The following is a 27,060-nucleotide window of genomic DNA, read 5'->3' on the forward strand; positions in this document are numbered from 1 at the left end:
CCTTCAGAGGTCATGAAGTTCCAAGTAACATTAATATGGAGTCTGGATTTGTTTCAGCAGCAACAGAAAATAATAAAAAGTGGTGATTTAAGCTAACTGATTCCAATGTACCACAGCGGGAGCTGTGTTAGTCTGTATCTCTGAGAACAACAAGAAGTCCTGTGGCACCTTATAGACTAACAGATAGTTTGGAGTGTGAGCTCTCGTGGGTCTTTGCTTCAAAGTATCTGTTAGTCTATAAGATGCCACAGGACTTCTTGTTGATTCCAAAGTGTGAATCTCTCTCCAATGAGCTTCTACTCCCTTCCCCTGGCACAAGAAACCTGTAGTCTACACAGGGTTCATTTTATACCCAGCACGCTTCTATTTTAAAAACACCCCTAAGGGTCATATGCTCCCACTGCTACATTAAGTCTGATTCCAGGGAAGCACCCAACTGTGCAGCGCCAAGTTCTTGTGGCACTGCAGAAAAAAATTCCTCTATGAAGGGCAACAGTCAGAGGCATGGCCATGATTTGTACAGAGGCTGAGGATCCAAGGGAAAGAACTAGATTTCAAGGATCATGATTCATTCCCATTCTCACATGACCACATCATCCTGAAGCACCAGGTAAACAGCAGACTGTCCTCCAGGCTGCCAGGGTTGACCTCCTAGCAGCTCCAAGGAGTACTGATCGTGGAGAAGTTGGCGCTGTTCAGGATAGCGGTAACATGTGATGCACAAACTGCACCTTCTGATTGGCTGAGCTGAGAGGGAAAATACAGCAGAAATAGGCTGTTCCCCAACCCCTGCATCTCCTCCTGACCTCATGTACAGGAGTTTTGTTGCTGAATCCAAGGAGGACTTCCAGTAAATTGACTGGAAGGAGGGGGGATATTGCCTCCCATCTCAGCTCTCTCCCTGAGACCCTTTCCCAAATCTTTATGGTCCTTGTGCTACTCTCTGGGCATAGCTGTAGGACTTTTCAATCAAATGCGCTGTTTAGTTACAGGAAAGAGCTCTGTGCCCAACAGGCTGAGAAGAATAGACCAGCACAGACAGTGGATTAGGAGATGGCCTCTGCCTTTTCTCACTGCTGTCTCCTTTTGAGAGGGGAAGGAGAAGACAAGTAGGGAGCACAGGCAACCCTATACACCTCACTGCCGGGAGGACAGCAAAATGCTCCTCTCCTCCCAACCCCACCTCTGCAAAGTAAACGCTCAGCAAAACCAGCGCTGCTGAGATCAGAGCCACCGTCCATGCCACCCTGACAGCGGCAGACAGTGATAAGAATTTGAAAAGCAATCAAAGAACAAGGTTTGAGGGTGGGGGGAATATCAGTATATTTGGCGGGAGAAACGCCTCCGTGGAGAGCCGGTTCCCCATGTTGTAATGCTCTTCTTGTAGCCCGTTGACTGGGCAGCAGGTGGGAGCAGTGAGAGAGGCCAGTAGGGATGCACATTGACATGGGGTTCTTGTAGCAGGCAGTGCTGCCAGGAGCATCACCCAAGCAGGTGTGGGGGCAGGGTGTGTTTGCCCGAGCTCTTTGGGTACCGCGGCGTTACACTGTTTGTTTAAATGTGCGCTACTTACGTTCCATTCAAATCCAGCAATGGCGATTCCCGCAGCCGCTCCTGTTCCTGCCAAGCCCACAAAGTGCCCACTGCCAATGTTACTGGCAAACAGAGATGCACCGATCTGCAACCAGAGAGAACAGGCTTGGGTCACAGATCCTGGGCTCAGACCCCGGCTAAGAGAAGAGCTGTATTTGTTACAACTAGCCGTTGAAAGTACTTAGGTCATTATTTGGGGTTTTCTGTCTGCTGTCATGAGACCTGAATGCCTGGGTTCGCTTCTCATACCCCAGCATTGCAGCCATCCCCACTACAGGCAAGGAGAGCAGATGAGAACATTACCTATTAATGCAGGCAGAGGAACACGAGTGAGTGATACTATTCCTCTGCCACCTGTGATGAGTACGTCTCCTGCCCATACAGAATTGCAAGCCTTTGGAGCACATTTCCAACTAGGCTGATGTCTCACAGCTAACCTGCTCCAAGGACAAGTGGCTGATTCATGACCCTGTCAGGAAAGTAATATTAGTGGACTAAAGCTTCACAAGCAGCAAGGCTGGCTTGTCTCTGCAACGGGAGGCGCGTGCTTTTTGCACTTGGTTTGGCTCCATCAAGGGGACAATGGGGTAGCTGAATGGTGGGTACTCCATTTAATGCAGTCAGAGAGTTAGCCAAGGGGCATATCTTTATAAAAGTTCTGTCTAGCTGAAAGGATTTTTTTACAACCACCTTTCTTAATTTATTGTACATTTTAGAGAGTTTGTCTGGCTGTTTGTTCAAGAATTCCTCCTAAACGGGTAGAGCTCGGCCCACCAAAGTCAGTATGCAGCTCCTTCTTATCATAGCTTAAAGCAAGGCCAGGGGCTGCCCATGCCAGGCAGATGGGATGTGCCTGGATTGGCACATCCCATAAACCATACAGAAAAGAGACAGAACCATCAGGCAGGTGAAAGGGACTGGCGGGTGGGCTCCCCACCCCCCCATCATCTGGGACTGCCCCAGCCCCAGGCGCCTACCCCATAGGCATCCTTGGGGGCGGGGCTGAAGCTCCCCTCATCCCCCAATTCATATGGGGCTCTTGCTGGCTGCTCTCTTGTGTCAGGGAGCGATGGGCAATTCCGAGTTTGCTGCCTTCTTCACTCTGACTGGGAAGCGCAGGCTGTGGTGAATCTGGACCTGCCCCAGCTGGCGTCATGCTCCCCTCCCGTGGCTGTGCCTACCGGAGCTGCAGTAGCCGTGGAGAGGTGGTTCTCACCTGGCCCCAAGCTGCTGCAGTGAGAGGGCTCCTCCCAAGAGCAAGGATGTAAATGAAGAAAAACACAAATTAATTGAGTTAAGGACCTGAGACAAGCTGAGCCAATCTTCTAGCACTTTGTATTTCAAAATGCTTTAATGGTTCTTCTTCTTCTTTTAATCTCTAATAGCAGGTTGCAGTAGGTTTAATGGTGTGGTTAAACTCAGGGATTCTGACCCATTTTCCAAGTTACCCCATGTTACCGGAAGGTTGCCCCCTTCAAGACCAGGCCAGCGTTACAGCTTTCAGGGTTCTGGCCAGCAACGATCTCCCCTTAGGGTCATGCTGCCAGAGGGCTTGTGGGTGGCACGGGGTTTTCTTCTCTGAACAGAGTGTGTAGAGGGTGTGGGCTCCCGGGGGTTATACTTGCTTAGCCTCCTCCTCTGAGGAGGGAATTTCAAGGGCAAAGCAGCTCCCTGCAGCAGTTAGCGCTGATGGTAGGGCAAAAAGGGTATAGTAGAACTAGAAGAGGAGGCATGAGCTTTTTCAGGAGAGGGAGTCAGGTGTTCAGTGAGTGACTGAGATTCAGTGTAAGAGAGGAGAGGAGAGGTGAGGGGAAGGGGAGGAAAACAGTTACTTTAAATCCTCTGTCAGGCCAGTTGATAACAAGGGCTCACTATTCATGAAAGCACCACCTGGCTGCAGCTGTATGAAAGTGCCTGTGTATTTGACACATTATTCATTAATCTATTTGCCTTCCTCTTTTCATCGACTTTTTGATGTCCAGAAATGCAGGTGCTTGCGGCCCACAGACCTCTTAAGGAACGTGGAAAACCCACCCTTGGACTAGCCACCCACTGAAACAATCTCCAGCCTTATCATGCACTATCCATGCCACGGAGCCACTTCTGTGGGTATGGACCTTACCCTGGTGGAATGACAGGATGCTTTCAACTCAGTTCTCCTGGAATGCAACAGGGCATTTGTGCAAATCCACAGCTCTCCCCACTCAGAACCACTCGGACCTGCACATTGTTTAGCGCCTCAGTAAAACCTCATCATGCATCTATCAGGGTTCTGCTGCCTCGAATAAACACAGCAGCTTTGTTTTTCCGCTGCCCTGCGTTTTCTGTGATGTCTGCATTTTGCATGATCATCAAGTGATTTTAAAATGCCACACAATTCTTCAGCCAAGAGAGACAGGCATGTAACTCTCCAGCAGCATCGGTTTTGTTGGAGCGAGGAATCACCTGTATCCTCCCAGCCCCTTGGTGCTGTGTAATTACTTACCTCCTTGAACTGTGCATCTCCAACAATTTTTCAGGCATCTTGCCTTCATACACGTTGGCTTGGAGAGTGGCACAGCTACTGTTTGTTTCTTTGCCAGCCAGCCTTATACTTTAGCCTCTGCATCATCAGATATACATGCACCAGACCCAACGCTTATAGCCTTGGAAACAGGCACCCCACTACTGGTCCCATTAGAAGCTTATGAAGGAGTCAGCAAGTTATTTATTACACTCTTTCTTTCCTCCGAAAGCTTCACTTTGGGTGAGTGTTGGGTTTGTCTTTTTACCTTGAGCAGTGTTGGTTTCACACCACGTTTCCACCCGCCTGAGACAAAGCATCTTTGAGAACCAAGTATCAGAGGGGTAGCCATGTTAGTCTGGGTCTGTAAGAGCAACGAAGGGTCCTGTGGCACCTTATAGACTAACAGAAAAGTTTTGAGCATGAGCTTTCATGAGCAAAGACTCACTTCATCTGATGAAGGACCAGCATCTGATGAAGTGAGTCTGTGCTCACGAAAGCTCATGCTCAAAACTTTTCTGTTAGTCTATAAGGTGCCACAGGACCCTTCGTTGCTGTTTGAGAACCAAGATATCTATGGCAAACCAAAGCTCCTTGTGTACCATGTAGTGGTTGTTGCACTGCTACTGTATACACGTGAAACCTGGACAACATACGAGCGTCATTTGAAGGCACTTGAACATGATCATCAACACTGCCTCAGAAGAATCCTAAATATCTCTTGGGAGGACAGGCACACAAACACGAGCAACCTGGAAGAGTCAAACATGACCAGCACTGAAGCCATTGTCATTCACTGACAACTTCACTGGACTGGTCACCTGGTCCAGATGTCCGATCAGCACCTCCCAGAACAGATTCTGTTTTCCAGATTGGAGGAAGGCCAGAGGAGCATGGTGGGCCAGTGGAAACAATAAGGATGTGCTGAAGCACATATGAAAAGTGCAGCATCAGTGTCGACACTTGGGAGAGCCTTGTCCAGGACCACCCCCAGTGGAGGACAGTAATTTGTGAGGTGGGTGGCACGATTTAAGAGGTCCTGCCGCAGTGCACATGAGGAGCGGTGGAGAAGCAAAAACTGCCCCAAGCTGCTCCAGCAGCTACCAACACCTGCCCCTTCTGTGGTAAGACCTGCAGCTCCAGAATCGGGCTGGTCAGCCATCAACGGACTCATAAATACAAAGGTGCCGTGAAGACGTCCTACTCATTATTGAGTGACTGCTGAGAGCGCGGCAGCTAAAGTGTTTCTCTCTCTGTCCACGTCAGCGTGGGGTTTAATTTCTCTGTGAAGGGAAACACACCTACAAATCTCCAGTTATTTCCCACTAAGTAATCACTAAACTCTTCAAGTTGTTGTTAAACTTTTCATGCCCAGAGAGTTTATGGTCTTTGGCTTTTCTGTTCCTTTAAAACTCCCTTCTTAAAAACCCAGATTAGGCACTGGTGTTCTTTGTGAAGCAAACTCTCTTGCACACAATGTAAGAAGAGGTGGTAATTATTGTGTGTGTTCACTTCCAGTGCCTTGTCAACAGTGAGAGACTGGCCACATAATGAGCAGATCAAATTGCTGTTTGTCCAGGAACAGATAAATACATCCCCAAGAAAATACACAGCCTCCAATTATCTGGCTGAACTCCTGACCCTTCCAACTAGCAAAAAAGGTAACATTCAGTTTCATTCAACAAAGCACAGGGAACACACACCAGCCTCTTTACTTAATCCCCACCCTATGCCCCTAGCTGCTTGGTACAGCAGAGAACCACATGACAACCAAGAATGGAACTCAGTTGCTAACACAGGTTTTTGCAACCATATTTTCTTTTATTCTCTATTGCGGAGCACCATGAATTGTGCAATCAAGTCTCAATAAGCCAAAGCCAAGAGAAGCATATGGACTGTGATAGGAAGGGACCATTGATGAAACAACCCCTCTATCTACAGCCTTGTGGCGTGCACCCAGGACTACCTGGACTATTCCCAGGCTATTATCGCAGGTGGCAATGCTCACGGGGGACGTGAGATGTGGCATTTCTCTAACACTTCTCACCCCCACCTGCCCTGCCCCCAAGGTGCTCCCAGAAGTAGCCAACGTGGCCCTGGGAGCACAAGTGGGAGGCAGAGGTCACAGCACACAGCTCCACCCTGCAAGCACCACCCCAACAGCTCCCATTGGCCAGTGAGGGGGACCTGTGGCCTAAGGGAACTGAGGCAGCAGTACCGGCTGAGAGGGGCAGCTTGCAGACCCCCACCCTGGGAGCTGACTGGGTGCACTGGCCCCTTCTGGGAGCAGTGTAGGGACAGCCCAGGCAGGTGGCCTGCCACAGCCTTCTGCCCACCAACCAGGAGCTGTCCATGGCAAGTCCATGGAAGATGCACCTCAACCCTTCCCTTCTCCTGCACCCCACACTCCCTCCTGCATCCCAACCCCCAGTCCTGGACCCCCTCCCAGGGCCAGCGCCGCACATCCCCCTTGAGCCCCTCCAATGCCAGCACCCCCCTTCTTCCCCCTACACCTCAACCTCTCCCCTGACCCCCACACTCAAAGCCAGCAACTCGCCCCTCCTCCTGCACCTCAACTCTCTGCCCCAGCTTGCAGCGCCCTTGTGCACCCGACATCCCTCACAGAGATTGCAACCCCCTCACCCCGTCATCCTGCCCCAGTCTCACCCTGGTGCCCCTTCCCAAAGTAAACCCCTCAGCCTCAGCCCAGATCTCCACCCCCCTCCTGAGTCCCAGCACCCAGCCACAGCACAGTGACAGTGACTGAGTGTGGGTGGGGGAGTGACAGAGAGAGGAGGGGGGAAGGAGTGAGCAGGGCGAGGCGTCAGGAAAGGAACGGAGCCTTACGGGAAAGGGGAGGGTAGACCCTGGCTTGCCCTTAAATTCAGAACGTGATAGTGGGCATAGAAAGGTTGGACACTGCTGATCGTGAAGGCTTTTTGCTTTGCAGATGGTCTCATGCACTAGAGAGAGGGTGACTCATGGGGAGAGCCCTGGAGTAATGCAAGAGATTTGAGTTCTAGACTCAGCCCTGATACTGAGTTGCCGGGTGACCTAAGGCAAGTCACTTCACCACTCTGTGACTCAATTTCCCTATCTGAAAGCAGGGATAATGACGTTTTCCCCCTCTTCTGCACAGTTATTTTGGAGCTACAGCTGAGATATGCTGTGTAAGCGTTAGGTACTACTATAAATGTAGACTCTGATTTGTTATCAGTAATTGATTAGGAACATTCCTGGGTTCACTCCCTGCAATATTACAGCCAAGGAGTAGATTACAGAGCCACAGAGAAGGCAAAGCAGTAGCCCCACAGAAACCACACCCACAAATCCATTCCGCCTTGTACCTTGCACCTGACAGAGCTCGCCTCACACGAACCAGGCCCTCAAGCAAATGGGTCCAGAGAGGGCAGTAAGTGCAAAGCATTCACTAAATGCTGAAAGAGATGTGCACTGAAATCCTGTGTGTGGACCGAAAGGGCAATAGGGCACGCATGGCATATCATGAGAACTCACCGGCCACCACACCATGTTACGTCCAGCCAGGAAGAAGCCTCCCACAGTCCCTCGGTTAGACAAGAACATGGCCTGGGAAAAGAACAATGGGTTAAAATTTTCAGCCAAACAGGCAAGCCAGAGCAGATGGCCTCAACAGCCAGGGCAGGGATGAGACAGAAGGACCACTGAGAAGGAAAGATTTTGAAGGGAATACTTGGATGTGACCATGACTGAGCAATGACTCTTCCATCCATCTATAAATGACCCATTCAAGTCTTAGGGCTTTAACTTTCACCACAGGAGCCCAACTCTAAACACTGCACGTGTTAGAATACAGCGAACTCAATGCTAAAAACAAAATGCAGGCAATGCCTCACTCACCAGAGGCCTGACCTGCAAGCTGTCACTCCTGGGAGCACACCTGCAGCTGCACAGGCCTCAAACCTATGGCTGCAGTGACCTTTATGGTCCTGCCTGAGAGCTGCCTCACCTAGCTTGCGCCCTTACTCAATCTAGCACACCGCAGCACTCCCCTGCAGATGGGCATTAAACCTTTCCTGGGCTGATAAGGTCAAGCCCAGAGAAGGTGCATGCAGAAGTGAGCCAGATCACTGATCCTAATGCAGAAGCAAGAAACTAAACAGGGATGTTTCACTGCATAGAGCAATTGAATCAATAGTTGCCTGCTGGAGAAGGAGAACGTGGCCGGAGAGAGACATTTAACGCTAGGCTTCTCAGTAACTACTCTAAACAAGTAAAACTTCCAACGCACCAGTGCCTGACACGCCACCTGCCAGCCCTCTTCTGCCACACGAGTTCTTGTTACACAGACTTGCAGCCAATGATGAATTACAGTCAGCCTTCGGGTCAGATTATACCTTTCATGCACAAGCCTGGCTGCCTCCCAGAGCTCCTCAAGGTGCAATGGAGCATTTCTGCTACCCCTTTACTTAGAGGAGCACATGCTACGTACACCCTCCTCCGTGGATGGACAGCCCGGCTAGCTTGTGTGAGCTGATTGGCAGATTCGTGATTCTGCCTCTTTCCCATTCTCCCCTGCTCCTTTTGAGGTTGTTTGCTACCCAGAGCAGTTTTATGAAAGGTCTGGGACCTCACTTGTGTTTAGCCTCAGTGTGTGTGTCAGGGGAAATAAATGGCCAGGCTCCCAGGTACAGTCCAACCCTTGGCGCCCAATGCACTCAGCCAAAGGCACTGCACATCTTCCAAGTGCTGAACAAACACTAACTACTTCCTAGGCCTCAGAATTTAATTTGCTTTTCAAAACTCCAGCCAGCTGCTGGTGCAGAAGCTTTTGCCTGCAGCTGCCTGCTCTGGTTTAGGACGTGGCCACCTGGGTGATTTCACGAGAGCCACAGCCACTGAAAGGCAGTGGTCCCTGGGTCACTCTGTTAGCTGCTGGCTCGCTCCTCAAGGGACTAGTAGAATTTTCCCCAAGAGCAGTCACTGAGCTCGCCTCAGATTGAATACAGCCTGTTCCTGAAAGGGACATCAGCTCTGTCACCTCATGACACACATGTGCTGTCCCCTAAGGCAGCATCGCTACAAACACTATCTGTCCCTTTCCTTTGAACAGTTTGTCTCTAGGTTTACATTACTCACTAGGTGAGAAGCAGTGAGGTTTTTTTTTTCCCTCTCAGGCTTGTCTACACTAATAATTCCTTTGCCACCAGCTGGGATGTGATGCTATCCCACCTTCTGAGGACCAGCTTCAATGAAAGCCTGTGGGCATAAAGCTGTCCTTTTCCTGTGTCCAGACCACATGAGGTCCCATCCATTTCATAGCCATCCTGCAGCAATGCCCATCTGCCACTCCGAAATAATCTCTCCTCCACCTTTAGCTCTACTCCAATCCCCACCATTTACAAGTCAGTCCAGAGCTCACCCCACTTCCCATCCTAATTCACCCCACTGCAACCTCTATCTCTCACTCTTCACCCCAATTCCTACACCACCACAAACTTCACTGCAGGCTCCTCTGCTCTAGCAACCCAGAATCCATCCCCACCCTCCCCAGTCTCCATCCTCTTCACCCCAGTCCAGTCCTCACACCAGGTTCTGCTTCTCCACGGCATCCCAACAAACTCTCCATCCAGCCACTGTTTAATCCACCCCCCCACCAGATTAAGCCGTAGGCAATGTATGTAATTGCAATTTCCATTTACAACATCATTTTCCTAGGACCCAATACACCACATTTTCATTAAGAAAGAAAAATCCAGACATACCCATACTCCCACTGCCAGGGTGACCAAGAAATAGACGACTATGACCACGATGTCTGCAGGGTTATTAATTTTTGTGGCGGACTCCATCGTGCCTACTTCTTCAGGTCTCTTCCTTCTCCTCCCCCTATATCACCTCTTCCAGATGCTGAGATCCGGATGAACACCTGTTATCTCCCTGCCGTCTTGAATAATATTCAGCTTCGGAGTCACTCGTTTCCTATGGGGTGACAGTTGAGGCTGGTGCTTTTTCTTGAGCGAGTCCCATCCAAAAAACGCTCCCTGGTTGCAGTTCTCATAGGCCAAGAAAGTCCCCAGTTCACACCCACCACAGAAGGTGCTCAGCACAGTTGTAGCCCAAGTGCATGTGCCCGGGAAGCAGTGAGCTGTAGAAGGAGTGGCTTGGTCATAACATACTCAGTGTACATACCTCACTGTCTGTAGAGTGCTTGTCTGCAGTGGTGGTTCATGTAAATCTGGTCACAGCATAAACTGTTTCCTTAGGAACAGGTTGCTTTACCAAGACCAAAGAAAAGGTGACCTGTCAGTTAGGGGATGACCACAGTTCTCCGAGCTGACACGCCTGCTGTGTCATCCCTCATCCCAGCAGGCTTACACAATGGAGGTACAGCCCAGGATTTGTGCGAACAAGACACGAGGATGTCACTTTGAACGCTTATATCTAGATAATCACACACGTCTGAGCCATTAAGAGCTGGCCAAGGAACTTGCTGGACTGTTAATGTTGATTTTGAAAAGTCTTGGAACCCTGTGGAAGTTCCAGAAGGCTGGTAGATAGCTAAAGCTGTGCCAGTATTTAAAAGGGGAACACTGGATGGCCCAAGTAATTATGAACCTGTCAGGCTGACATCAATAGCAAGATAATGAGTGACGGATATGGTATTCAATTAATAAAGAATTGCAGGTGGATAATAAAACTCATGACAATCAATTTGTGTTTGCAGAAAACAGGTCCTTTAAAATTAACTTGATTCTATATAGAGCAGTATAGCCAAGCCATTCTCTGTATGAAACTGTGGTTAGTATTGACTTTGCTAGTATTTTTATGTAGTCTGTTGTACAACTTGGCAACTAGATGTGTTGATGTGCTCCTGGAAGACCTCAGTTTACCTTGGTTGAGAACCACTAATATAGTTAATTTAGTCTTCTGTAGGCATCTGGCTTGGTATTAAAAACTAGAACATAAAGTTAACATGGTGCGTACTACATGTATTAGAAACTGGCTAACTGGGCAGACTTAGAATGTTCTTATAATGTGGAATTGTCATCAAGCAGCTGTTTCCAGCAGGATCCATTTTTGGCCCTTTTCAACTTAACATTTTTTATCAGTGACCTAGAAGAAAATACAAAACTATCATTGAAAACTTGGTGAACTGACCACAAAGCAAACAATATGCATTTAAATATGGCTAAATGTAAATCTATCCTCTCTCTAGTAACAAAGAATGCAGGAAATACTTAAAAGGGTGGGGGACTCTGTTCTGGGAAGCAGGGACTCTGAAAAAGAATTGGGCATAGCTAATGAACTGAGTGTGACCATCCAGTGTGAAAATGTGGCCAAAAAAGCTAATGTCCCTTGTACGCATAAATAGGGAGACCTCAAATAGGAATAGGGAAAAGTGTTTTTTATCTCTGTATTGATCACTGATGTGACCTGACCTTAACTGCAATACCGCGTCCAGTTCTGGGTCTGCAACTGACGAATGATGTTCAGAATTTGGAGAGGGTTCAGAGAAGACCCAGGACAACAATTAAAGGACCAAATAGACTTTCAAGTGGTAGAGTCAAGGAAATCAATCTGTAAAGGGCAGATGAAGTGGTGACTTGATTACCCTTTATACATGGGGAACAGTTGGAAGCGTGAGCCTTAATTAGGATTTGAAATAAAAAACTCTCTGTTCATTGGTCAAGCCGTAGCCAAAGGGAGGGACTGGCAGGAAGGCCAGAGCTTTATGAACCCTGCTAGTAAGCAACCAGTGAGCTTGTGAACAGGGTGTTTGCTAACTATAGGAAGTTTTGAGAGGGGAGTTTAGAGGGTGCTAGTTACTTCTGACCACCTTTAGGTGTAAAACTTTATAAAACTATATCTCGAACATTTAAATAAAAGACCTGGATATTATCAAATGTATTCTTAGGCAGAAATGCAGGCGGAAACCCAGCAGCAGAGTGGGGTCTATCCTGTTTATTGCATCGAGCATAACATGTATGACTACCTGCCCTGTGGGCGGGTGGTGTATGTGTGCACCCGGTGCATGGAGCTCCTGACACTCAGAGACCAAGTTCAGGCTTTTGTAGGCCAGGCTGGCTGAACTGGAGCAGCTAAGGGAGGCAGAGAGATTTGTTGATGAGGCTTTCTGGGGCACTGTAGTACCGTCCCATCTCCAGTCTGACAGCCTCAGCGCTGTTAAGTAGGATGAAAGGTGCAGGGGAAGAGAGCAGTCAATGGAAGCAGAGGGAAATCATCCCATAATTGGGACCCTCCTTCCAAAGGATGTTGTGATTTCCTCTCGCACTGAGGATACCTTTCTGGGGGAGGGAACGCCAGCTGTGAGGAAGAGGCAGGTGTTAGTAGTGGGTGATTTGATCATTAGAAACATAAATAGTTGGGTATGTGATGACTGGGAGAACCGTATGGTGACTTGCCCACCCGGTGTGAAGAGTGTGGATCTCTCAAGGCATCTAGACAGACTTATACGTAGTGCTGGCAAGGAGCTGGTGGTTGTGGTACATGTTGGTACCAGTGATGTAGGGAGGGGTAAGAGAGATGTCCTGGAGGCCAAATTTAGGCTGCTAGGAAAGAGTGTGAAAGCCAGGACCTCTATGGTGGCATTCTCAGAAATGCCTCCTGTTCCACGTGTGGGGCCAGGTAGGCAGGCAGAACTTCAGAGTCTCAGCGCATGAATGAGACGATGGTGTCGGGAGGAGGGGTTTAGTTTGATTAGGAACTGGGGACCCTTTGGGGAGGGGGAGAGCCTGTACAGGAAGGATGGGCTCCACCTAAACCAAGGTGGCTCCAGACTGCTGGCACTAAACATCAAAAAAGGACATAGAGCAGTGTTTAAACTCAGAGGTGGGGGAAAGCCGATAGGTGCAGAGGAGCACATGGATCAGATGGACACTTCTCTTAGAAGATAGTCCATTGACAGAGATTCTCTAGGTTTTCGTCAGGAAGAGAGGAGGGGAGATGATATAATATGTTCCAGATCAGACAGGAAACATAAAAGACTCTAATACATCAGGGAAGCAGACATACCAATGGTGGCAATTTTCTAAAGCGCATCTACACAAACGCTAGAAGTCCCAGAGGGGCTGTGTACTTGAGTGCTGGAGAAAGGGCTCACACTGCGGTGCTTTCAGTCTCTGGCTGCCGCTTGGGGGTGTGGCCCCATCCCCGTGTCTCAGCTGGAGCATGGTCCAGTGCTCAGCTCAACCAGACAGGCTTTCGGGGGCCCCAGGCTGTCCGGGGAAGCATGTTCAGTGGCGTCTCAACACATCAGGTGACAGTCCCAAGGGGGTCCCGACTCATCAGACCCCAACGGCCCAAAATTCCGTGGTGCTTAGGCCTGGTCTCCTCTTCGGTTATTTATTCTTTCTTGGGCTTCAAAAGTAAACCAAACAGAACGACCTGATGTGAAACAGAGCTCCAATGGGGGTGGGGGGGGGCGCAGGCCATGACTCAGCAGAGTTTCCTAGAGCAGTGGTGGGCAACCTACAGCCCCACTCCGCTGGGGTTCCACCTGTGATCTGCCCCACCTGCCCCTGCCCCATTCCCCTGTGCCTCTTGCACACTGGAGCGCTGCACTTACCTACTCCTTCCATTCCTTCCCAGCACTTTCGGAGCACCATGACTCAGGCAATTTGCACAATCTGCACAGTCCTCCCGCTTCATCCCAGCACGTGAATGCTGAGAACGAGCTGATGCGCGGCACTCCAAAAGGGCAGGGGACGAGGAGGTCTGTGGCTCCAGTGCCCCAGTGCCTGAGAGGTGTAGGGAGAAGAGGACAGTGAGGGAGCGTACAGGCTGCATGTGGAACTCCAATGGGCTGGCATGTGACCCACCACTGACCTTCAGTATTGCAGCCCACTGAGGCAAACAAAGGCCCACGGACTAGCCTTGGAAACCCATTCCTGTTCTAGGATCAGTCAGAAACAGACCCTGCAAAAGGGAAGTGTCCCCTGGAGATTCCTGTGCTCCTCTCTGATGAGCAGGAGGTGGGTATCAGCCATGATCAGAGTGCAGGAAATGTAGGCAACAGGCACAGGCGTCAGAGTTTCAGGGCTCTAGGGATATGTGAAAGTGCTGTCTCTACCGCTAATTTACCCCCACACAATTGCAATTCATTTACAGTTCAGTAGGCTGCCTGCCAAAAATGATTGCCTTATTGCATTTACCTTGAACACTACATACCAAGTACAATAGGGTTGATTGTGATCTTATACTAGTTATACATCACTGACATCAGAGGAATTACTCCAGATTTCCAGTAGTGCTTGGAAACCTTCCCAAGGTATAATTGTTCTTTGACAGTCAGCTTTTTTCTCGTGCAATTAGCAGCTAAAAAGGAGAGAGTGTCTGAATCTCAAAGATCATCAAAGATCCGTCAATCTGAAATTGCCAAGTAGAAGAAGCAATCCATCTTTCTCATCTACAGACGGCAATGTAGTTTGTGCACCTATAAAAACATAGGCATGGTCATACTGAATCAGGCCAAAGGTTGCCCTAGCTCAGTATCCTGTCTTCCGACAGTGGCAAGTTCCAGGTGCCCCAGACAGAATGAACAGAACAGGTAAGCATTAGGTGATTGCACATTCCCAGGTGCTGGCAAACAGACTAGGGACACCATCCCACCTAATAGCCATTGATGGACCTATCCACCATGATTTTATCTAGTTCTTTTTTGAACCCTGTTATAGTCATTGCCTTCACAACGTCCTCTGCCAAAGAGTTCCACAGAATGAAACTGCTGCCAATTAATTTCACTTGGTGACTCCCTCATTGTCCTGTTTTGAGGCATAGATAACACTTCCTTATCTACTTTGTATCATATTCCCCTTTAGTCATCACTTTTCCAAGCTGAAAAGTCTCAGTCTTATTCATTGCACCTCCTACAGAAGCCATTCCATGGTGCAAATTATTTTAGTCCTTTTTTGAATCTTTTCCAGTTCCACTATATCTCTTGCGTGACTGGGCAATAGGATATTTTCTGTCTCGTTATCTTTGCCTTTCTCAATGATTCCCAACATTCCGTTTGCTTTCTGGACTGCCGCTGCACATCCAGTGGATGTTTTCAGAGAACTATCCACAATGATTCCAAGCTCTGTTTCCTGAGTGGTGGCAGGGAAAGAAGACCCCATCATTTTATATGGATAGTTGGGATTATGTTTTCCAATTGCATTCACCAGCATTGAATTTCACCTGCCATTTTGTTGCACAGGCATCCAGTTTTCAGCACGCCTTTTGTAACTCTTCATGGTCTGCCTGGGCCTTAATCTTAAGAAGTTTTGCATCGTCTACAAAGTTTGCCAGGTCATTGTTTACCCCTTTTTACAGTTTGTTTATGAGTATGTTAAATAGAACTGGTCCCAGTACAGACCACTGGGGGACATCCCCATGTCTCCTTCCCACAGCTCTGGAGGAGGACCACTACAATGCCCCTCTCTGTGCCTCCTCAACACCTCACTTCTTCCCTCCAGATTTACCCTCCGCCAAGTGATGCAGCCCCAGGGAACAGCAGGACAGAGGAGGTTGGGGGGAGAATCTGATGCTGGCAGCATTCACCAACAGTGCTGAGGAGCAGTGGAGCAACATGGCACCAGCCAGATCCCCTAGCTGCTGGCCACATCATTCCACTTCCCGCTGGTGATCAAGGCGGGGAGCATCGTCCTGCCCAGCCCCTGAGTGACACAGCCGGGAGTTGCGTTGCTCCACTGTCCCTTTGCCCCTCCTACCAGGGAGTGTGAGGCGCCCCAACCCCTGCTGCAAGTGTCAGCCCCTCCACCCTTCTGCCCTGAGTCTCCTGGGCCACTCAGAGGCTCTTGCCCCGTCAGCCCACAGCATTTGTGGGAACATGTGGCTCCTCAACCCTGGCTCACACATGGCCAGTGTCTACAATCTTTCTAATTTTAGGTGCCCGCAATCTGGTTCCATTTTGATTTAAGTGGAGTCCATCCTTCCTGCATAGGCCTCATCTGGAAGGAGGGGCCCAGGACCGTTTCCCTCTACTCCAGTTGGATGTTCTCCTTTCCTGAGACGTTCTTCCTCCTCATCAGCACAAAGGCTGCTAGACTGGAGCCAGGATCATTCAACCATGTCCCAGAAAGCTTCATCTATGTACCTCGCTGTCTCCGTTAGCTCTTCCAGTTCAGCCACTCTAGTCTCCAAAGCCCATGTTTGGTCTCTGAGGGCCAGGAGCTCCTTCTCCGACTCCCAGTCAAATACCAAATCAGGATTCACCACTGCAGCCAAATCTATAACAACCTCAACATGAGTCATCAATGTGATGCTGTTGCCAAAGAAAAAAAAAAAAAAAGCGGCAGCAGTAGAGCCAGAGTCAAGAACAGCCATTTCCGTATGTGTGAATGATGAAAACTGAAGACATTTGATTTTAGCATTTAATCAAGATTTTTTAATGTACTTTACATTTTCTTTTGTAAAGGACTCTTGACTTTCTGGCCCCCCAAACTCATGAGAAACATTTTAATAAATACAAAGTGAATGAAATATTAAGAATTCCATGCCACGACACAGTGATGACTGTTACGATGCTCCCTGCTGGTCTATTCATTGTGAGATTGTATTGATTTGATCTGGCACAATGCAATATGAGTCAGGATACTGCAGGGAGATATGACATTATTACTGAAGATTCTAGTGCAACTACATGCAGGAAGAGGACAGCACATATTGCTACGGACTCGTCTGAAATAGCAATATGCTAACAGACAGAGCATCATGAAAGTAATAGGGCTCTGCAGCAATGCAGCATGCTACAGAAAGACTACACTGGATTGCTTCTTACATATTACAGCACAGTGCAGTGCCATATATATCTCTATATATGTGCCCCCTGGGAAGCTGAATTAGACGATAAAACGAGCTAGTTTTCACTTTGTGGCCTGGAACTGAAGTTCTCTCTCCTTATCCTCTCTTCAGCTTCTCACCAGTTCTTGAGACTCAAACCAAGGGCATTTGCCTCATCACTGTCTGGATTTATATGCCCAGAAAAAAATGAAGCCAATTGGAGTGATTTAAGATGATGTCAGAGCAGTGACTGTTTTCTTCAGGGAGATTGTTGTGTAACAGTCTTACTCACAGGGCATGAGTGACGTTTCATAGTGAAACGGTCAGAGAAGGAAGAGTCGTAATTTTGCAGGAAAAATACTGTATTGTCTTTGTGTACTTGGAAGCAAGACACCAGGTAATGCTTTGGTGCTGAGAACATTCATCTCTAATGAAAGATTACCATGTAGGAAATCCACTAAGTTAGAAGGAGAATTAAGAGAACAATCACGCCTTCCTTAAAAAATGGAGGTCCACAGTAAATGTAAATGGAATCTAACTTTGACATATGCTAGGAATCTGTGCCACCAAGAATATATTTTTATAAATAAGGCCTTCAACATTCAAGCAGAGGTTCATAGTCAACTAAATGCTTGGGCTGCATTGGAACATTTAAAGCTAGTCTTGAAGAGTTAAGCAAAACGACGACTCTTATTTGGGCTAGTCAGATATAGTTGGCCTAATTTTGAATCCACTCAAAGAGCACATATACAGAAGTTAAATTCAGGTGGTGTTGGAGTTTGTATTCCCCCGAGGAGGGGTGGCAAAAGAGGACAGAGGGAAAAATCCACTAAAAACAGTGTATAATGAGAGGAACAGAGTGGAGAGAGAAAAGGGCTATTAAAAATAGATAGCGTATCAAAGGCATACATCAGTAAAACGTCGTCAATAGAGAAATCTTAAGGCATCTGCTATTTTCAGGGGACTCATTTATCCGAATTTCCACTTTAAAAAAAATCACCTTGGGAAAAGGACAAAAATTTTCATCAGTCCCCCAAAACAGTTCATCAAACCATGAACTCCATGCAGCCCATCCAGCCCTGGTTCTCACTGAGCTGTGAAATGTATTTCCCAGGAAGAGAGATTTACTAAATTCTCCCTGAGGTAGTGGATTCAAATTTTATCCCTTGAGACTTCAGTGCTCTGCTTTTTAGCCAATAGATGTTTAATTACCACCATAAAACTAATGAATAAGTCAACTTTTCCATACAGACTCATTGTACAAGTCTAGTAAGTACATAGAACTGTATAATTTAAAAAGTATAATTTCTTTTGAAGAATACAGTGCAATTTCGAAAGGGAAAGGGAGTAGAGTTAGACCTTCATGGAAATTCTGGAGTATGAGATGAGATTTATGCAAAAAAGGCATGACAGAACACAGCCACAGTCAGCAGAATGATGCCGTTGATGTTCACAACATTTCTCCAGATTGGTGTCTCAGAGGTGTCAGTCAGTTTCTTCTGCATTGCTTCCTGCTCCTCTTTGCTCAGCTTGGGACCTTTTTTCTGATTTAAGCCACAGAACCAGTTGTACGCCTTTTTCCAGCATCCTTGCTCTTCATCACCTTGTTCTGTGATAGAAAAAACAGCACACTGGTCATATAACATGGGTATACGTTGCTTCATAAGACTGGCATTAAAACAAGGTTTCAGTGATACAGAGCATTAGAGCCTCTTGCAATTGAAATAACAAATCTTAATTTGTTTTCTTAGTGATGAAACATAAGCCTTAGAAGAGATGGGAGCTGTGGGATCACATGAAGATTATGGCTCCACAGCGTATGTGCAAAGTGAGTGATTTATCACCACCAGATGGCTCTGTAGCTAATAATTTTGAACCTATGAGAGGGCCAGGCCAGAGGGTTACAGAAGAGTGGTCCCATTGGGAACGTGGGCGGTCACAAGCCCATGCACAGCTACAAGATCCACCTACAGCCAGGTAGCCACTAAACCTGAGACCCCAAATAAATTCAGGGGACAACTAAAAAGAAAAACAGGGACAGGCGTGGAGGGCATAAGGCCAAAACAAGGGAGCCGGAAGGGGACACCCAGCAGAGTACGGAAGAGTGGTGGAGGGGAGATATATTAGCCTTAGCTTGGATAAGACCCTGTTCCTAGAATCAACTAGCAAGGGCTGACCTTGAACCAGCAGGACCCTGCTAGAAGGCAGTTAAGCCACTTAAAACACTTGGGGCCAGTTGGGAGGCTGGTAGACTCAAGGGAGCCAGGATAAGCAGGACAGCTGGACCCAATAAACAGCTGAGAATGGCTACAAGAGGAGGATGGTATTTGGAAATCACCTGATATATCATCATTGGCCTCAGGTTCCTCTGTCTTCTCATGTGCATCCAGGTCAATACGTTCCTCCTTGCTGTTCCTCAGAGTCCAGCACAAGCGGTAAAGCTGCCATTAAACAAAATGAATTCACAACGGGGCAAGCCTTAGAATGCTGATGTCAGCACACTGAGATCAGCATAGGATGGACAGTCTCATCAATTACAGGGATTGTTACAGACCTTGTAAGATTCAGGATGGATACTCTAGGTAATTATTCAACTTTCCCTTTCTTAACATCTGCATTCCTTAAGTCTTTGTTACAATGCATAAAATGCACCACCTATTGTGTATGTGTCTCTCAGAAATCAAATTCCCTTCTTGCATATTTTTGCTCTCCAGTAGAACCTCAGTTATGGAGAAAGCAGGAAAGCAAGAATGGAGAAAGCAGTCCTGTAGCATCTTAAAGACGAACAATATTACTGATTAGGTGTTGAGTTTTCATAGACCCTAGTCTGCAGATCTGAAGAAGTGGGTCTTTCCCACAAAAGCTCATCACCTAATAAATAATATCATTAGTCTTTAAGGTGCTACAGGACTGCTTTCTTTATTTTGTGAAGGTACAATCTAACACAGCTACTTCTCTGAGACTATTCAAGAATGGAGGTTATCCATAACTCTGAAATGTTCACACTCCTGAACCATTATGGTGCTCTTTGAAGTGTTTACAAGTGAATATTGATGTAATACAGCTTTGAAAGTTTACAGAAGAAAAGTGCTGCTTTTGGCCATCTTAATTTAAATGAAACAAGCGAAGACACAGTTTCCTTACTTTGTCAAATGCTTTTAACTTTTTTCACTGGTTTACAGTGAATACAGTACTCTATTGTATTGGCCCTCCCCATATTTTTTTCTTTTGCTGCTGCCTTATTCTGTATTTCCAGTTCCAACTAAGGTATATAGTTGGCTGGTCAATTCATAAATGATGTTCATAACATTGAAGTCCTCCTGCATATAACGTCTTTGAGGTGTGACTAGTTATAGAACATTTGTTTGCCTAGCAGAGGGAGCTCCACTTCCAGAGTTATCTGAACTACAAATTATCACCGACTTGTCATTGACTCCAGCCCCCTGCTCTCACAGCAGAACCTACCACCATCCCTGACAGATTTTTTTCTTTAAATCTATCCTGCTCTTGAAAGGCCCCCTGAAGGAATGAGCTCACCACACTATATTTACAAGGCCAATGCTCTAACCACTGAGCTATTCCCACCCCTAACAATTTGAAGATGCTCTGAACCCAGTTAAGTGAGAACACCATATAATATTTGCATAATCTAAAATTCCGACATAGAATATAGTTGTTAAATTCAGTGTGAACTAAAGTGGTTGGTTTCCTAGACGTCCTGAGTCTTACGGAGCAGGAGAGGCCGTGATACTCACATGTACATCAGGAATGGGTTTAGTTATTAATGAAACGCCCAGGATGATGATGCAGCAGATCCCAAAGAGGATTAAAGCAAAGTAAAGGTAGTGAATTCCACAAATGATCTTTGGACAGTTGCTGGGGTTTACACAGCTGCCAGTTCCATAGGCAAACTCAGTAAACATTCGAGCCAGCCCAATGACCAGCCCAATGACCAAGCCCCAGAAGGCACCCTGCAAAAGAAAGCGGCAGGCAGACTGATCAGACAGTGGTTGCAGATATTTAACTGGCATCAACTCCTTTACCCTCCCACCATCGATGCAATGTGCACTACTGCCAATAGGCAGGAGAGCAACCTACAGCACCGAGATGTTGAGAATAGAGAGAACTGGAGTCATTTTATTAACCCACATCACGTATTGGGCTAGGAAATCAAGAGACTCTCCAAACCCCTTTGAACAGCTCAAAACACATTTCCTGGCTTAAAAAAGAATTTTTTCCTTTGTAGGACTGCACCTTGGAACTTTGATCCCTGCCTCTTTCCGGTCCCAATGTAGGGTGTCTTGGGAGTAATAGCCTGGACATGTTACTAAAGGGCTGGTCGTGAGTGCTGGGTTCTCAGCAAGGGTTTGTTAAAAGGAGAGCAGACTGCAGTATTTGTTCTGAAAAGAAACAAATCTCTTAAGAATTCCATGAAGCCGTTAGAAGACAAGGCTCCGCAACCCTGACCTGTCCCAATGAAAACTGCTAGGAATGTCCTGTCTCCAGGCACACCAATGGGGCGTGGGGGAGACAAAGGCAGCAATTGCCAGAGGCCCTTTAAATTGCCACCACGGCACTGCACGGCTTGCTCCACAGGCTCTCAGGGCTGGGTACAGGGAGTCAAGGCCAGCATGGCAGGCTCTGGGCAGCAACCAAACACACTCATTCTGGCCGAAGCCCCGGCCCTTCCAGGAGAGCTGAATCCCCCCTACACACACCTTACCCAGGGGCCCAGCATGTCTGTCAGCCCCACTACCTGTCCCAGCTCTGCATGAGAGTCTGTGGCCTGTGATAAACAGGAGGTCAGACTAGATGTTCACCAAGTTCCTCTCTGGCCCTAAAAATCTATTAAGTCCTTACAGTCATCTGCAGCCCAGGTCACAGTCAAGCTGGTTCTGAAGGCTGAAGAATGTCAGAACTAGCACTATGGGCCCTTATCTGAACCAAACCTCTGAAGAGCAGGTTACTCATGCTGTGCAGTAACCGAGGTTTCCGCGATGGTTCCCTTCAAATGCATCACTGTGGGTGCGGGAGTGTCCCTGTGCCTGGGACGGGGGATCTTCAGGAGCAGTGCCTGTTGAACTGTACATGTGCGCCTCCCCACCTCATGGTGAGGACGGCATCTATATAGCCCCATGTGGTCCGACCGCTCTAAGCACCGGCTCTACTGCAGGGTTAACGATTGAATGCTGAAGCAGAGGGGAGGAGAATGAATAGAGGTGCCTCCGTAGGAACATGTAACTCACGAACCTCAGTTACTGCACAGGGTGAGTAACTTTTTTTTCTTTGAATGGTGTCCTTATGGGTGCTCCGCTCTAGACTGCAGAGCAGCTCCCCTCCTAAAGCTGGGAATGATCACTTCTGAGGAGCAGAGGACGGTGTGCCTGAATAGGGCATCTGATGCCACAATGTAGATGATCATGTCATGACAAGTGAAGGCCTCTGAGGATGCTCAGGTGGCTGCCTTACAAATGTCAGTGATCAACACGTTATTCAGAAAAGCTGTTCCCGTGAAGAGCAGTTGAGTGGCATGTGCATGAGTGCCAGATGGGGGGGACGACGTCTGTGATGTTGGTAGCAAAGGTGGATGCACTCCAAGATCCATTTCAAAAGCTGTTTGACTACCAATGAAGTTTTTGATCTTTTGGCCACAGCAGAGAATAAACGCAGGCCTGCTGGTTGCTATGGGGCTCAGGGAAGGGGGATCGGTTAGTTTGGATGGAATGAGGAGGGTACATTAGATAAGAACTCCTAGTGAGGTCATAATGTGACTTCATGTGATTGTGTATAGAGGATATGCCATGAGGGCATCTATTTCTCTGACCTGTTGGGTGGATGCGATCACTCAGAGAAAAGGTTTTCATGGTTAGGTGGCAATAGATTCAACATCATTGAGAGGGTTGATGCCCATTTTGAGATTTTTGATCTATCCAGCTGGTCCCAAATGAATTTGTCTATAAGTGGTCCTGCCCTTCTAGGGTCCTTGGACCTCTCAACAGTGCTGAGACTGGAGGTGTCAGGACAGCCATAGGAGCTGTCCAGGCTACCAACCTCACGGGAGCTGCTTGGTTCCTTGGTGGGTGAGCTGGGATTGCATCTCTTCTGTTTTTTGTGGTGCACAGTAAATTGGGGTCAACTGATGAGTATGCTGATGGTGACTGCCACAAAAGAGAGGTGCTGGGTCCAGGATCAGAGCCTGGTTGCAGTGAGCTCTCCCTTATTAAAATGTTAGCCTAAATTCATTGTCCTTTCTGGACCAAGTTTTCAGTTTGAATTATTGTGTGGGCTTCTGTGATATGCATCTCACATGCATATTAGTAGACTGCTCACTGAGCTGGCCTCATGACAAGAGAGACAACTTTTAAACCTGAGGGATCCAGACACAGCCCCATGAAGAGAGATCTTACTAGCTCTTCAACTATTTTTACTCAGGATTTGATCGATTACATGAGAGTCAACCAAACAGTGACTGGAAATGGAACATCCCTGCTTGGGAAGCATCCGCTACTTCAGCACCTCTGAAATTCAAGTCATCAGGGCCATGTGTAAGTTCTCATGGGGAGTCTGTGACACGACTGGAAGCAGAACCCTGATCTCATGAGTGCCAGTCCAGCATCTTAATCAAAGGAATTCCCCTTCCCTGTGGAAGCCTACAGAACTCACGGAGAACCTAGAAGGTTGCATTAAAACACTGTTTCCCAGAAATCATCCCTTCAGCAAAAGGAGGGGCCCCAACTTCCCATCTCTCAAGGAGCCAATAAAGTCCAAGAAAGTCCATACACATTTACACATATGTGATGAAAGGGAAGTATGAGGATTCCTCAACAAAGCCAAGAGCCGTTCAAGCACTCTGCTTTGGAACCCCAAGCACTGGCCACTAGCGGGAATAGTCTCAAAGACACTGAGAATAGAAGGCTCTGAAAGTAAGAAAGGGCAGTTGTCTCAGTGCACAGGTGAACATTCTTTGTGAGCTTCTGCACACAGAGCTCTACTCTGACTCTCTACTCACCTGCTCATTGACCCTCTTAACAAAGATGCCAAGTAGGAAGACGGCAGCAATGGGCGGCCCCAGGTAGCTGGTGATAGACTGTATATAATCAAAGAGCTGCCCACTCTGAGATGACTGCACCACAGGAACCCAGGCAATGCTGACACCAATTAAAATCAGCATAAATAGCCTGTAAATGCAACCAATAAAAATAATCTGTTGGCCACGTGTTTAGAAACATCAACCAGAAATACAGACACCACAATCAATCAAGAAATTGTTCATCATACTAGTCAACAGTCATTAAAACTTCAGCAAAAATAATGTAATCAGCCAACAGCACTGAGGAAAAGAGCAACAAGACCTCGCCAGAGCCATCAGCTCTCAGTCAACCCACAATGAGAATTCTGCTCTTAAAATCACCTACAAGTTGAACCTCTCTAATCTGGCACCTTCAGGACCTGACCGTGCTGCCAAGAGAATTTACCAGACCACATAAGGTCAATATTACCTGGCAGCATTGCCAACACTTCCACTGCTTACTGGGCTCTTAGGAGACATTTAGGGGTAAATTAGCACTAAATAACAGCACAGAACACTGAGAGTCAGGACTGGTGGCTGGAAACAACTCTATGGAACCACGGGAAACTTGGCCACTCCCATGATAAGAGCTCATCCACCACACAAAAACCATGCTGGATTATGGATGTTGCCAGACGAGAGAGTTCCAGATTAGACAGGTTCAACCTGTATCATAATAAATCACCTATAAACACAGCAATCAATAAAACAGCTGAGAGAGAAGAATAAGAGAGAAACCTGAAGCATAGCTAGTGAGTATTACTGATAGCATAGTTTTCTCTAACTAGCATCTTGATAAGATATTTAAATAGATCTCCTTGGATATCTGTTGGGAGCAGACACCTCAGACTCATCTTTAAATAAGAAACATGGCCCAGAATATCCGGAAGGACACACATGGGATTAATCTTTCAAGCCACAAGAGGTCACTACTGCACCATGTGCATTCCGGGAAAGGGCATTAATCACGACATTTGGAGGATGCAGCTTGTGATGGCGCCAAGATGTGGTTGGTTTCCCAGCACTGGGAAGGAGCACAGTCCCACTCACCTCCCAGCCACCATGAGCTCTCTCTCAGATGCCTGGGTTCGTATTTTGGTGTAGATGTCCATGGTGAATAGCGTGCTAGCGCTGTTGAAAATGGAAGTCAGGGAGCTCATGAGAGAGGCCAACATGACTGACAGCATCAGCCCTCGCAAACCTGAAACACAGAGAGACAACCGCTGAGCTGGGGAAGGTCAGTCACTAGGGAAGCCATGTGAGTGACATCTCTGAGTGCATGCGCTGACCTCCTCAAGCCAGCTGTCTGCTAGTGAGTGACGTATGCCCAGGTGATGACATTTCACTGTACCCCACTGGGACGTGAGCGGGATGGTGCCTTCTGGATGTGCAACGTTTACAACAGCACATCATGCCCAGGCTGGGTTCTTAGGAGATGGACAACGCCTGTGTGGGTTTATTCAGGTAGGAATCCCTTGTACTCTGGGTCTGTGAGACAGAAGAAACATTTCCCAGGAATAACCCCAGAAGGGCTGCACTTTCTTTTCCCAGCCCAGTGAGTTTAGCAGAGGAACTGCAAGTATATCCCTCAACACAGAGATCCCGGCAGAGGCAACCTCTCAACGATGGCAACTATAGGCCACATTTATTCTTCTCACAAGGCTAACACCAGCAGCAGCTCATTGGGTCATCTTTGCAAATAGACAAGTCTGTCACGGCTAATCTGTAACCATCTGGCATCTGTGGTCAAGTGGATCATAGCTCATGGCATGAATAGGACTATACTGTATGTATTGGAATGATCTGGGGCCTACAGCAGCTGAGCCCTGATAACTCAAGAAAATGTTTGTGATGTCAAAATCATCTGAATAGAAATGCGGATGCCCCAGCACTGGAACCTGAATTCCAGCCCTGGCAAATCTCTCCCTCATAACACTCAGCTTCTGCCTGTTAAACTGAAATCCACGTCTTTGCCACAAAACCTTTATCATGGCCACTGTCTTACCATTCGGCATAAGGTCCACCACCATTTTTGGATAAGCAATATTTGTACAACCAACTTCAGTGCCACAGTACATCTTGCACAGGGCAGGCACAACACAAGCCACCGTGTCTGTGGGAAAGACAAGAAGACAGGGTCATGTGAAGTCATGGCAGCAAATTATTCAAAAACCCCAAACTTCCCAAGCCCATCTCCATGCAAAAGCGCTGGACTTTTTGCCTGCTATCCCCCCGGGCTCTGCGGCTGTGGGAAAGAATTCCATTCCTGCATCACCTGCGTCCTGGCCAGGGAATGGTGCTGATGCAAAGGTCAAACCACTAAAATTGCGTCTGCTGGGTTTCACAGGAGGCTAGGACTGAATCATGGGAGGATGGCAAACTCAGGGCTCAGGGACCAGCCTCAGCAAAGTTAGCATGTGCTCTGAACGGCCCTTCCCTGCCCAGTATCACCTACTCTCCTCTCCTGGCCACTGTTGTACACATACACATGAGTGAGCTCAGGCAGCATGCAAATTACAGGTCTTTCCATGGGCTGAGAACGCTGCTTTCTGGGACCCAGTCATCACGCCCACTGCCTGGGCAAAACATCAGGCACAGACAGGAGTATTCCCCAGCCACTCAGTCAGAGCAGGAATGTTTTAATGAAGGCCAGCAAGGAGCACACTCATGCTAGGATTCCTCTCCTTATGAGGCACAGCAACACACCCACTTGGAGCTTAATAGGGGAAGGAGAAAGAGCACAGTTTTATTTTGTGGGAAAGGCTGAATATATGTTTTGATGGGCTGAGTCAGGAGAGCAGCTGAGGAGGGAGCTCAAGGGAACAGCAGAGACAACTGTGAGGGGCTGGAAGAGGCGCAAGAAGAGAATGAGGCTACAAGACTATGTATTACCTGTGTACAAAATCCGACTGATCATCCCAGGCATCACCATCAGAAACATGGGCAGCAGCTTCAGGTAGCCACACAAGACACAGCCGGCCTTCACATGCGACATGTTCTTGGCTGAGAGGCATCGCTGAACAATAACCTATCAAAGAAACAATAGATGTGACTGACTCCAGCATCATCACTCACTCGCCAGCCTGGGCACACCCAGGCAAAATGACTGTTC

At 47.6% G+C, this 27,060-nt stretch overlaps 2 protein-coding genes across 10 annotated transcripts in view; both read right to left on the reverse strand.

Moving 5' to 3' along the window:
- Window positions 1-9,927, reverse strand: part of LOC142022479 (sodium/glucose cotransporter 1-like) — a 35,913-nt gene extending 25,986 nt beyond the window's left edge. For 4 of the 7 annotated variants that reach the window (XM_075012343.1, XM_075012342.1, XM_075012341.1 and 1 more), the window contains exons 1-3: window positions 9,841-9,927; window positions 7,613-7,684; window positions 1,574-1,678 (exon numbers count right to left, since the gene is read on the reverse strand). In XM_075012343.1, the coding sequence (XP_074868444.1) occupies window positions 1,574-1,678; window positions 7,613-7,684; window positions 9,841-9,927 (264 nt within the window). The remainder of the gene's footprint in view (window positions 1-1,573; window positions 1,679-7,612; window positions 7,685-9,840) is intronic. The other 3 variants (XM_075012346.1, XM_075012344.1, XM_075012345.1) reach the window with 1 other exon arrangement.
- Window positions 9,928-16,467: 6,540 nt separating this feature from the next.
- Window positions 16,468-27,060, reverse strand: part of SLC5A1 (solute carrier family 5 member 1) — a 37,691-nt gene continuing 27,098 nt past the window's right edge. For 2 of the 3 annotated variants that reach the window (XM_075012274.1, XM_075012275.1), the window contains exons 9-15: window positions 26,841-26,976; window positions 25,954-26,061; window positions 24,999-25,149; window positions 23,889-24,057; window positions 20,635-20,850; window positions 19,218-19,320; window positions 16,468-18,488 (exon numbers count right to left, since the gene is read on the reverse strand). In XM_075012274.1, the coding sequence (XP_074868375.1) occupies window positions 18,271-18,488; window positions 19,218-19,320; window positions 20,635-20,850; window positions 23,889-24,057; window positions 24,999-25,149; window positions 25,954-26,061; window positions 26,841-26,976 (1,101 nt within the window). In that variant the 3' untranslated portion in view covers window positions 16,468-18,270. Of the gene's footprint in view, window positions 18,489-19,217; window positions 19,321-20,634; window positions 20,851-21,149; window positions 21,280-23,888; window positions 24,058-24,998; window positions 25,150-25,953; window positions 26,062-26,840; window positions 26,977-27,060 lie in introns of those variants that run through there. The other variant, XM_075012276.1, reaches the window with a different exon arrangement.

Source organism: Carettochelys insculpta, chromosome 18 (genome assembly GCF_033958435.1).
Source record: "Carettochelys insculpta isolate YL-2023 chromosome 18, ASM3395843v1, whole genome shotgun sequence".
In the NCBI taxonomy this organism is placed as follows: Eukaryota; Metazoa; Chordata; order Testudines; family Carettochelyidae; genus Carettochelys; species Carettochelys insculpta.